Source organism: Athene cunicularia, assembly GCF_003259725.1.
Source record: "Athene cunicularia isolate RWA chromosome 6 unlocalized genomic scaffold, athCun1 chr6_part2, whole genome shotgun sequence".
Classification (NCBI taxonomy): domain Eukaryota; kingdom Metazoa; phylum Chordata; class Aves; order Strigiformes; family Strigidae; genus Athene; species Athene cunicularia.
The window spans coordinates 9,493,967-9,505,593 of NW_020799106.1; the positions used below are offsets into that span (position 1 = coordinate 9,493,967).

At 38.9% G+C, this 11,627-nt stretch overlaps 1 protein-coding gene across 11 annotated transcripts in view; it reads left to right on the forward strand.

Moving 5' to 3' along the window:
• Positions 1-11,627, forward strand: part of PCDH15 (protocadherin related 15) — a 457,138-nt gene that overhangs the window by 70,885 nt on the left and 374,626 nt on the right. For 10 of the 11 annotated variants that reach the window (XM_026851794.1, XM_026851792.1, XM_026851796.1 and 7 more), the window contains exon 3: positions 3,839-3,959. In XM_026851794.1, coding sequence (XP_026707595.1) covers positions 3,869-3,959 — 91 coding nt within the window. In that variant the 5' untranslated portion in view covers positions 3,839-3,868. The remainder of the gene's footprint in view (positions 1-3,838; positions 3,960-11,627) is intronic. The other variant, XM_026851785.1, reaches the window with a different exon arrangement.

Here is an 11,627-nt window from a genome sequence, read left to right on the forward strand (position 1 = left end):
GGGGGGGGGGGGGGAGTTATTCACTTTTATCCCCTCTCTAAATTTCTTGAAGTGCCTCTTATATAGATGTCTTGATAACTAGCTGGCATTTTGGCTGATTCAGTAGCTACACTGGTGAGAGGAGAAGGGAAAAAAAAAGGGCCAGAAGTGAGATGAGGAAACATGATTGCTCCTTGGAGTGTGATTATGCCAGTTTGCCGCAGTCGAGCTGTAAACATCTCCAGTGATCGGCGGCTGCTGCTGCTCCTCTGGGAAAATCTGTGCGTATTTTTGTTTCTCGGTACATCTGTACAGTCAAACAGGGAACACTCTGGAGAGAACATTATTGCATTTTTTTTTTCTTTTTTTAAATGCAGACATGCCAGGAAGTGAAATTCCCCTAAACTTTAATTCTTTTTATTTTCATTTGAAGTTTTTGTGCTTGAGTGTATAACTTCTCGTTACCCATGGTAACATCAAACTTTAAAATTCTGCTGTAGCAATATTAGAATATATTCCAGGAAAATACGGAGTCTTGTAGACATACTGTATGTTCTTGCTTTACAGATCTTCCTTCTATCAGCAATTCACAATTGTCCTTTGTCCTGTCAGACTGTGCATCTAGAATTTGACACTGTATTTCTTACAGATTGTCTACCTTTGGGGACTTTGTAGTAACTTGTGTTTTGTTGTGAGCTATTTCTGAGTTAGCAGAATCTGTTTAATTTAAGAATATTCTTGCTTTCTACACTTCATACCAGTTTTTTTCTGGTACAAATTGGAGGAAAAAGGGGGGCAACTTTTATTCTGTTGTATTACAGTTGCATAGAGATGCTTATTCTTAGAACAGCAGTGTTGCTATCCTTGTGGTTTACTTGACATTTCATCAAAATCAAAAATAAATCTGCCAAGATTCTGTCCTAAAATCTCTCCAGAGTAGACTCAACTCAAGTATGTCAGCTGAGCTCTGAATAACTTTCTAAAATAGAACATCGTGATTGGAAATCTGGATTTTTCTCCAAGGTAGTAAAATGAGATATCGGAGGACCCTGAAGTATGTACATGCATTTTTTTTCTAGGTCTTGTAACACGTGTAATCTGCATATGGATGTGATCTGTCTTAGACTGACCTCAAGGAACTAAGATAGTCCCCTGAAAGACTCGTTTCTGTGAGGTGTAAAAGGTTGGAAGCACTAATGTAATAACACTGTCTGCTAAAACTGAAAAAGTGACTGAGCCCTATTCTTTTAGTATCTCCTCTTAATGTGGGAGGAAAAAACTGTGAAATATTCAGAAGTTCACGACCTCAGAAGTTCCCAGGAAGTCTTTACAAAGTCTAACGATGACATTGGATTCATTTGAATCCATTTGGGCAATGTGGAAGCACTCATCCTTTATTTAAAAGTCGTCGACTGGAATATATTATGGTGGAAGTAATTTCTGTTCTTTGAGGGTGCCATTGCAAAATCCAGAATGACTTCTGAATTGGCTAAGTGGAAATTCAGGTGACAGTAATCAGATGAGCATTTTGGTAAGTAGAAGGGAGGAAAAAGGCATTTCTGAGCAACACTGGCAAAAACTATTACTCAAGGGATTTTTAAATTTTTAAATTTTTTTTCCTCAAGAAAGAACTACCTGCTCTTTTTTCTCTATGGGTAACATACTTAAGGAGCTTGTAGCTTCCTTTTCATAGCTGTGTAGCAAGCTTTTAAACAGTTATTTCTTTTGGGCAGTGGGATCCTTGCTAACAATTCTGGTCTCCTCACATGTGCAGGAATAACAGCCCCTTTAGGAAGGGTCTGAAATTCTCATTTGAGCTGTCTCTGCTGTAGTTAGGGGCAGGAACTGTTGTACAAATGGAAGAGAAGGAGGAGGGAGGAGGAAGGTGGGTGCTCTTTTATGGTTCATACTATTGTGTAGCTTGAATTCATTAATTCCTGTAACCTTGAGCTGTTTGGTCAAGACTGATGTTTGTCTAGCTGAAATGAAAATGAACAGTCCCATGGGATTTTCACTGCTGTTTCAATTAGACGCAGGCTGCCTCCTTGTTTGATGTATAATATTTAAGTTGTTCTTGAAATTGCTGCCTATTGCAACTCAGTGCCTGCTGTGACCTACTGCTGCTGAACAGGGTGGGAGAGGCCATACCTGAATGGAGAAGGAGCTTAGAAAAGCCTCTCTTCACCTTTAACCCCCAAATGAGAAGTGGAGCGTTGTGCACGATGTAGGATTTTAAATGGTTTTGCTGCTCCCCTTTATTTTTACAGCATTGTTTGTAATAGTGAACGTTGTTATTAAATTCCACTGGAAGGCAAAAAGTCAACTGTGATCCATGTCTTTGCAAAAAAGAAAAGAGCTCTGTTTGCTTCCTAGGGGAGCCTAATAGATCCCACCACGCCAGTTGCCCTGGAACCAGGCTAAATATATACAGTGTTAACCACCTAGGAACTTTAACTGTTTAAGTAAATGTGGGACACTCAATCTGGCTTATTAAATTCCATTTGAAAAAAAAAAAAAAAAAAAGTTTTTTTTCTCCAGAACTCTTTACACATACTTGTTTTGGGTTTGGGGTGTTTTTGTGTTTTTTTTGTGGGTTTTTTTGTGTTTTTTTTTAATTTTTGTTTGTGGTGGGTTTTTGGTGTTGGGTTTGTTGTTTGTTTTTGGTTTTTTTTTTAAGATGAACAGTTTATATCATAGCAATGTTTCCATCATATTAACCAAAATACTTTGCAAGATGATATGATTTGGTATAAATCCAGATCTTAAAGAAATTATTGACTTGTTCAGTACTTACAAAACTATAACCTACTTCTGTGGCTTGGATAACTCTTGAGAGTGATCTGAAAGGATGATTTTATGCCCTAAGTAGATATATTTCTTTTGTGTTGTGTGAATTAGATGCTGTCTGTACATTTACGTTTTCTGTAAGCTCAATTTGTGGAAGGAAAATGATAGCACATCTTCACTAATGTCTCACTAACAGAGGATCAGATGGTGTTAACGCTGAGGCTGTTAAGTGGGGGGTAATAGTCTGATTGTTTGGCTTGGAATGAAATACAGCAGTTTTGTAACCACGATATAAGCAGAAAATGGCAATGAAATCTGAGTCAAGTGTTTTGCTTGGGAAAACTGACAACACTTAAACCCTTTTCATACAATAGCTTGTTTTTACACTGCTGTAAGTCTCTCTCCATTTCATGGTTCTGTTGCTAGGAATTCCATTGTATTTGTCACAGTGTTTTTAAATGTGAAGGAATATTTTTAAATAATTCCATTCTAGGCTACGGAAATATGCTCATTTTCTTTATTGAAGCCATAAACCAGCTTTAGATAACTTTCTAATGTTGCTCATTCTAAGTATGCTCTGGAGTTTATCCAGATCTGTCTTGGCCAGTTTATTCTCCTGATTTTTGTTTTGATTTGGTTTGGTTTAGGGTTTTTTTTTTTTTGGTATATATGAGAGGTTTTGTTTGTTTTTCCTCCTTTGCTTGGTGTGAACCAACTGTCTGTCTGTCTGAATCAGGTGGCCATCTGTGGGGGTGGCTCAGGTTTTTCCTGGGAGAAGTTCTGCTGGGCAATATCTATAAAACTGAAATTAATCCTTCTTTAAACAAGAAACTTGCATTTTCTTTACTTGGCGGCCTGTGCATACATCATTATCAAGTCAATGAGTACATACGTATGTATTGTTGATAATGGGATTAATTAATTGCTGGTTTTAACAGAAGCAATGTCCTACTCTTAGAGAGTGTAGATACCCCATGTAGTTAGACATACATAGTTACCCATGAAATAGTTTATAATCACTCACCTTTGTGTAGGTTGGTTGACTAATGCGTGTATCAAATCTTTCTTTTTCAGATCTGCCTTGAGTGAAGTTTGACAAAAAATGTTACAGCGGTTTTGTCTCTGGAAATGGTTAGCTGTAGGGATTGCAGTTGCTACTATCTTAGCAGGTTGTTTGGCCCAGAATGATGAAGGTAAGGTTTTTGCCGTGGGGGCGTAGCTGTGGGAGGGGAGGGATGATTCTGTGATTTCATTTTAATTCCCCCCCTCCACCAAATTATTACTTGAAAAAGCAGTTTGACACTTGGTAGGAAAGGGAGCTTACAGTAAAGATATAACATTGCTATGTTTCATGATTTTAAGCATCTGATAATGATTATATTTTACAAAGCTGTTGATTTACCAGGCAAGATAAATCTTAAATTATGATTATTCAGTATTAGACTCTAGCTTTAAAATTTCATTCCTCTTACTCATTGAACAAATACTTCACCTTGCTTTATTTATAAATCGACAGTTACATCACTCAGAACAGGAGTCTGAGAGAATTGTTAATGGGCTGTATACACATCTGACTGAAAACTTGAGAAAAGATGCACAATGAATGTCTTCTAGAGAAACGATACTTCAGAAATCCTGAAACGTGGCACCAGTAGCTCATGGTCATCTTCACAGTTGGATTTAATCAAGAGATACCAGAAATGTGTTCTGCCAATTATGTATAGTGATAAAAAATTACAGACTTAGACAACTGATTATGATTTACTGAACAATTTTTAAAAGTGAAAAGCTGAGTTTTACAGACGTTCTTAAGTACTCTTAAGAAGAGCGAGGGGGATAAGTAAAAGCTGAGTATGGTTTCAGAATGTCTGTAATAAAGTTGCGTCTTGTAAGTGACACTTATGCCTTCCATGTAGGTAAGCTGTAATAGTACATATTTATGACTTATTCATGCAGCTGGATTTTCTTCTAGAATACTCTGTTTTGGCAGTTATGAAATACAGTAGTTTTGCTTTCATGAGAAGTCTTCAGTCCTCCTTGAATATGGCTCAGTTTATTTGGTATCAAGTAGAAGTGTTTGGTTTTTTTTTCTTGCTCTATTATTAATTGTTCTCCAAATGTCCTTTTTATTCCCTTCTGTCCCCCAGCCCAATTCTGCATTGTATTTCATGTCCATAATACACAAGAAAACTAATTTAATTTTATCCATTTTTATACACTGTCATTATAGCTGTCACTCATGACACTGAAGTGTATGAGCTGCTCATATTTCAGATACTTGATCCATGCTTGGATACAACCAGCTTGCTTTTTAATCATTTATTGTAGCAGAGGAGCAGGGCCATTATGTTCTGCAGTGTTGGACTCGGTGATGGTTGTCAAGTGGTCTTTGAGCAGCAAAATGCTTAGATTTGAGGGAGGAGAGGCTGCATGGCAGCAGGATGTCCCTTCCATGATGTGTCGGGGAAGTAGGTGGATGCTGGAGAGCGGTGGGAGTAAGTTGAAGGGAGAGGGGAAGCCAGCAGGATGAGAGGACTGCATGGGGCTGGATCTCGTATGAATTCATGAAAAGAGCACTCATGGTAGGCTGAAAATATAAGGCAATACTTTTTACTGTGATCTTGTTTGTACTCACCCAGGCAACATCACAGCATTCATCCAAAAACACATCTCTGATCAAAATAACATTGTGAATTTCAGCCAAATAGTGATTTCTAGTTACACTTGAATGATGCTGGTGTGCAAAACACAGGGCACAGACGCCTCAAAAAGTACAGCAGTAGACAGAACAGGAAAACAGATTCCTCAGGTTTCAATTCCTGGGGTTTTTTACTTCTTATATGACTTTTTTACTTCTTATACTACTTAATGTCTCTATCTGAGAATGTTTGCAGATTGTGTGGTTTTGTTACAAGTGATTAGAGGAATGGAAAGATACTTTTCCACAGTTGTATATAAAGCTATCATTCATTAATGATAACATGACTGAAAATGGATAGCAACTTCCTTACCTAAAAAGGCTGTAAACATGTAGTTAGTGATCTGTTCATAAAACTACTTGTGGCCTGGTGGGGTCACGTGGTGGGAGAAAGTCTGTGCAACTTTGTCCCTTCTGTGTCAGGAGTTACTGTGAGCAGGTGAAAATTGCATCACGGACAGATAGCAATGGCAGCAGAAACTCAGCTAATTAAGATTTCTTTTTATGTTGTTTTTTTCTGGTTTTTTTTTGTTGTTGTTGGGTTTTTTGTTTGTTTTTTTTTTTTTAAATTGCCTTGAACCAGTTTGACTTTTTATTTGCTTGTTACATTGAATGATTGCAATAATGCTATGAAAACCTGCCAATAAAACTTTAATTTCTGTCGCTAGGAAATGGAGAAGACCTGAAAATACAGACTATTTTCAGGTCACATCTAAAATCTTGTGGACGACCTAGTTGGCAATATATCTACTCTAAATACCCACAACTTTGGAGGCAGTATTCAAATAGAATGGTGGTTTTACAGACTTTCTTTTAGTGCATTGACTTAGATTCTTGAAACGTATTTTCCAACCAAGCCAGTGTTTCAGATGAGTTAGCAAGGATCCCTGCTAGTGTGGCCACATGATGATATTCCTTCTGCGAGTTTTTTTGTCTTCGTTTGGGTTGGCTTTTTTTGTTTGTCCCACTCATGCCATTTTGTTTATCACAGAACCCAAACTTGTTTTTATCTGGAGTGATAAGGTTCTCTTATGTAGTCTGAACAGAGGAGTTTTGCTTTTCAATGAATATAAATTTGGTGCATATAGCCAAGGGTACTGGCACCTAACTGGGGGGAAAAGTTCAGAAATGTTGTTGTTACGGAACATACAGCACCCTGATACAAACTCAAGAATGAACTGACTTTTTTCTCTCCTTGTTCAGGAAAGGGTAAATCTAGCTGAAAGTACTTCTAATATCTTCAGGTACTCTGTATTAATTCCATAATGCTATAATAGAGGAGAAAATTATATGGAAATTAATTTAAGCCAGGAGTGGGGTACTGGTTACTCAACAAATGCCACTTAGTTAATGAGGCAATGCTTAAAAAAATACCTATTTGGAAATATGTTTCTTGCAGCTAAATAGAAGACTATGTTCTGTACTTAGCTCACTGCAAAGAAATACTTTTTACTAATTTGCAATAGCAAAATTTGTAATCTAACATGTAATATAAAAGATGCATTCTTTTAGCAATTTCTATTTAAAGCCAGTGTAGTCATTTTAACAGCAGAACAATCATGAATACAATCAGGAAAAATTAATTAGAGCAGAAATTATAACCTATTTCTTTGCATCTAGCATGCAAATAATGTTTTCATGGTGGTAGCTGTGCATCTTTAGTTACTTGCATGCACCTCTCTGCATTTTGTTCTGTTAGCTCATGTTTCAGATTTTTTTAGCTTGACCTCCGTTGTCATCAAATCTTACCCAGCTACAGCAATTAATGGTGTTACAAAGTAGCCTTAAAAACTTTATCAAGGACTGCCTTGGAAATAGTTAGGCTGCTTTCTTCCTGTACTTATTAGAAAGCATCCCCAGAATCTTATTAGTTCATTTGGCTCAATGCCATTGTCTCATAGAAATGAGACAATTTATTCACGGCTAACTGATAGTCCCTGTGTAATCTTTCAGTTCAGGTAATGTGTTTCTATCACTGGTGTTTCTGCTCTCCACCCAAAGGAACATTTAGAGAGCAATAATTCTCCCTTTTGTTTTTCACTTTCTAAACTAAACGAACATGTTTCTGTAGACTGCCCTTGCAAAGTAAGTTCTCCTTTCCCTCATGATCATAGAATCATGGACTGGTTTGGGTTGGAAGGGACCTCAAAGATCACCTAGTCCAACCCCCTGCCCCAGGCAGGGCCACCTTCCACTAGCCCAGGTTGCCCAAAGCCCCGTCCAACCTGGCCTTGAGCCCTGCCAGGGAGGGGGCAGCGACAGCTTCTCTGGGCAACCTGTGCCAGGGCCTCACCTCCCTCACAGGGAAGAATTTCTTCCTTTTACCTCATCTAAATCTCTCCTCTTTCAGTTTAAAACCCTTAGCCCTCAGTCTATCCCTCCACCCCCTGATCGAGTCCCTCCCCCCGTTCCTGCAGCCCCTTTCAGCCCTGGGAGGCCGCTCTAAGGTCTCCCCGCAGCCTTCTCTTCTCCATCTGAACCCCCCAACTCTCTCAGCCTGTCCTCACGGGGGGGGGCTCCAGCCCCCCCAGCATCTCCATGGCCTCCTCTGGCCCCACTCGAGCAGGTCCGTGTCCTTCTGATGTTGGTACCCCAGAGCTGGACCCAGCCCTGCAGGGGGGTCTCACATGAGCAGAGTAGAGGGGGGAGATCCTGGTAGTCCTGCTGTGTCCCTCTTTTGGCTAAATGCCTCTCTTGAACATGGTTGCTGGCATTTGTATTTTGTGTCCAGGTGACATCCTGACAGTTCTTTATGGTGCCAGCTGTGTTTTGTTGTCCTTATTGGAGTTACTTCACTCAGTAAAGTGTATTGCGTTCACTGGTGGCTGGCGGTTGTGCTGTAATGTAATACAGCTCTGTCTTTTTCTGTTGTCACCTGTAACTGATAAGTATGAGCCTCTAGGGATTTTTTTTCACAGCAGTGCTTTTGTCAGTGGTGTACAAGTGACATGCAAAGCAATGTCAAATTTGCGCTCAAGTTTTGTTTCCATTCGTGCCACTGAAAAATATGTCTTCCTGCATTACTACTTCCCAGTTTTTTAGTGAGCTGAAACTTCATTTGTATGTTACTCCTTGTTTGTGAAGAACTCTATCACCTTGCAGGACAAAGTACCCACCTGAACTCAGTCTGCTGTCTTCTCGTTGTAGTCAGCTCTCTTCAGGTGGTACTTTGAGTTTTCACACTAATCCAGCCTTTCCAACTTAATCATTTCCTGTTGGGAGTGTGTAAAATCTATTGATGAAATGCATATACTTTACATCTCCTGTAGTCCTTTTGTATTAAAAACCTAAACCCTCAAAAAATTATTTTAAACCCCATTTATTTTGTTGGAGTTACATTAATCTCAGTATATTGTTGATGAACCCATTCAGCCTTTTCTTCGACTGATTTCTTTGTAGTGGTCTTTTGCCCATTCACATGGTATCCCAGAATAAATGTAAGACTGTGGGTAGATGGGTAATGTATTTTTTGTTGTAGGTGCTCTTTTAAGAAAGCAAGCTGGCTTTGCGATTTCTGCTACCTCTAGTTCGCTCTTTTCCAGGGAGAAAGACTACAAAGATTTATTTCTTTCCACCAGTAATATTTCAGTTTAAATAAAAGTAGAAATGTCCGTTACAGTCTTGCAATATATGAAATTAGGTCAGCTACAATCTCCTTTATTTTTTCAGTGCTACTCTATTAAATTCATAGGCAAACTCTCAAGCTAAAGGGAGGAGTGAGCAGGAAGGTGGAAACCCAGGATCCAATTCCTTTCCTCTTTTTTTCTTTTTGTGCTTTAATCCCATGTATGTGACTAGAAGAAACACTTCAGCAGCAATTTTTTTGTCAGTAGAGAAGGCTGCTCCATTGAAAAGCTGTCTGTGTGCACTTTCAGGCCACACCAAACTGATCCAGCACGAATGATCACTTGACAATGAACAGGTTTAATAGCCTTCAGCATTTTGAGTTGGTATGTACCCATCAGGAAGGATATAGCTGCAAACTTGGGGGTGCCAGTCATTTATTTCTTAATGTTAAAAGATGAAGAAAAGGCAAAACAATTCTGATTACTGTTTAAAAACAAAAGAAAACCAAACCCAAACCTGGAAGATCTACCAGCTAAAGTTGCATTGATTCTGTTACTAGGATTGTCAGAAGTGTTTAATGGGATTGTGAACTGTGATCTGTTTAATAAAATGGCATCTTTGAAGGATTTTTGAAGATAGGAATTTGTTGGGGCTGCTTTTAACCTGAAGGTTATTTTTTTTTTTTTTTTTTTTTTTTATACACAAACAAATAAAAGGTTTGAGAAGTCCCTTAAGTTTCATTTGAAGATTTTTTTTTTTCTTTTTTGTTGTAAAACAAGAATACTGACAGAAGTCCTCAATTAATACACTCGGAGATGAGACCATCCTGGTCCTTATGTTATCTTGTAATGCAAGTGCAAATTTGGATTGTGTTTTAGGGAGTTCTTGAGGGGCAGGAGGGGAGAGCCTGGGCTTGCAAAGGCAGTGTGTGTTCCCCTGTATAACTTGGCCCTTGCAGTCACCTATCTCTGTACTCTCAGCTGACACCATGCTGTCATGCAACATCCAAAACGTCAATGCTTTAATTCCACTTGTATTTGGTATGGAACCAGTACTTATGTTGCAATATTTGGTAAAGTAGGAATTTATTTTTTTTTTTTTCTTTCCAGTTTTATTGGTGAATTTGGACTTGGCACTGTCCCAAGTATGGTGGTATCTTCTAATTTTCTAGTTTCCCGCTGATTTCCTTTTGTCTATTCTAGCCTGTTGAACAGGAGAGGTGCCACCAAAATCTTCACTCTGGAATATGTATCTATCACTGATGGTTCAGTGGTTTTTGTTTAATTTGAAGCTACTAGCTGAATCTTTTCTCAGAGTATAGGATTTGATAGCAGGAGTGCCTCTGCAGGACAAAGATTTCATGCTTGGGAAGCTTGAAGCAATACATGTTAGCATTTTCACTGCAGTCTAATTTACAATGTAGATGGAGGGGAAAAAAAAACAAACATAATCTCATTTTAAATATAAGACAGTAGATATTACTTTTTGTCCTAAAGGTAATGAAGACCCTCGAAGGGCTGAATCAACATGGTGGCTTTTTGCTGGGGGGTATAGACTTGTCTGGGATAAAATATGCAGCAGGGAGAAACTGAGGAAATAACTGACTTCAGTGGGAACTGGTGGAAAACTGTGCTCACTGGGTATTGCAAATACCTCACATCATGGTGTGTGCATTAGGGTTGTGTTGAACACTAAGCACCTATTTTTTTTTTTTTTTTTTTTTTTTTTTTTTTTACCGTGGATGCAAAGCTGGCTGTGTGGGAAGCTGCCCAAGGTAACAGATTGGTAGGTGAACCCGACCGTCTGCCTGGCTGCGTTAAAGGAGCTGCTTGAGAAATAATCTCCTCCTGTACCACCCTGCTACTCTTTTTTTTTCTACTACCAGTGAGAAGAGGGTGGTGGGGATGGCTGGTTTAAAAGTAGACTAAAAGCAGGCCTTTTTTTTTTATATCAGCATCAAGGTTTTTGGCCTTTGTAACAGAACAGAAACTTACTCCTAACTCCTCTCACACATTAATAAAAAACAACCCCAAATCTGGACTATTTAGCAACTAGAGCTCACTGGGTTTATTTTCCATAAACTGAGCTGACTCATCGATGGCTGCTAGATCTGCAGCGGAGGGGGTGAGACCAAGTCTGGAAGGGCTTAAAGCAGCTTCCAGATTAGGCTTAATGTAGAAATGTATCCTCTCTGGATTCTTAAACTGAAACTCAGATTTTGCAAGGCATGTAGGCCGGGGAAGAAGAAACGCATCTCTTGCCACCTTCAGTGCTTAGAAGGTGTTGAACTAATTGAGATTAAGTCAATCTACAGTTGGTGTTGGCATCTGAAATGAAATAAAATTGAGACTGATCAGAAGGCTTACTCATCCAAATATGTATTTCACTTCATAAGCATTAAGCAGACATTTCTTTATCAGGATGTAAGGAGCAGCCATTTAAATGGTCTTTGTCTTTACCCTGAGCTGGAGATTGCTTTTAAATAAGGGTTTTCCTGTGAAAAATACAACTGTGCAGTTTACTTATGCCTCCAGAATTGTTCAGGCATAAGCTTCTTCAGCTGTTTTTCTTCTGCATGCCCCCCCCCCCCCCCCCC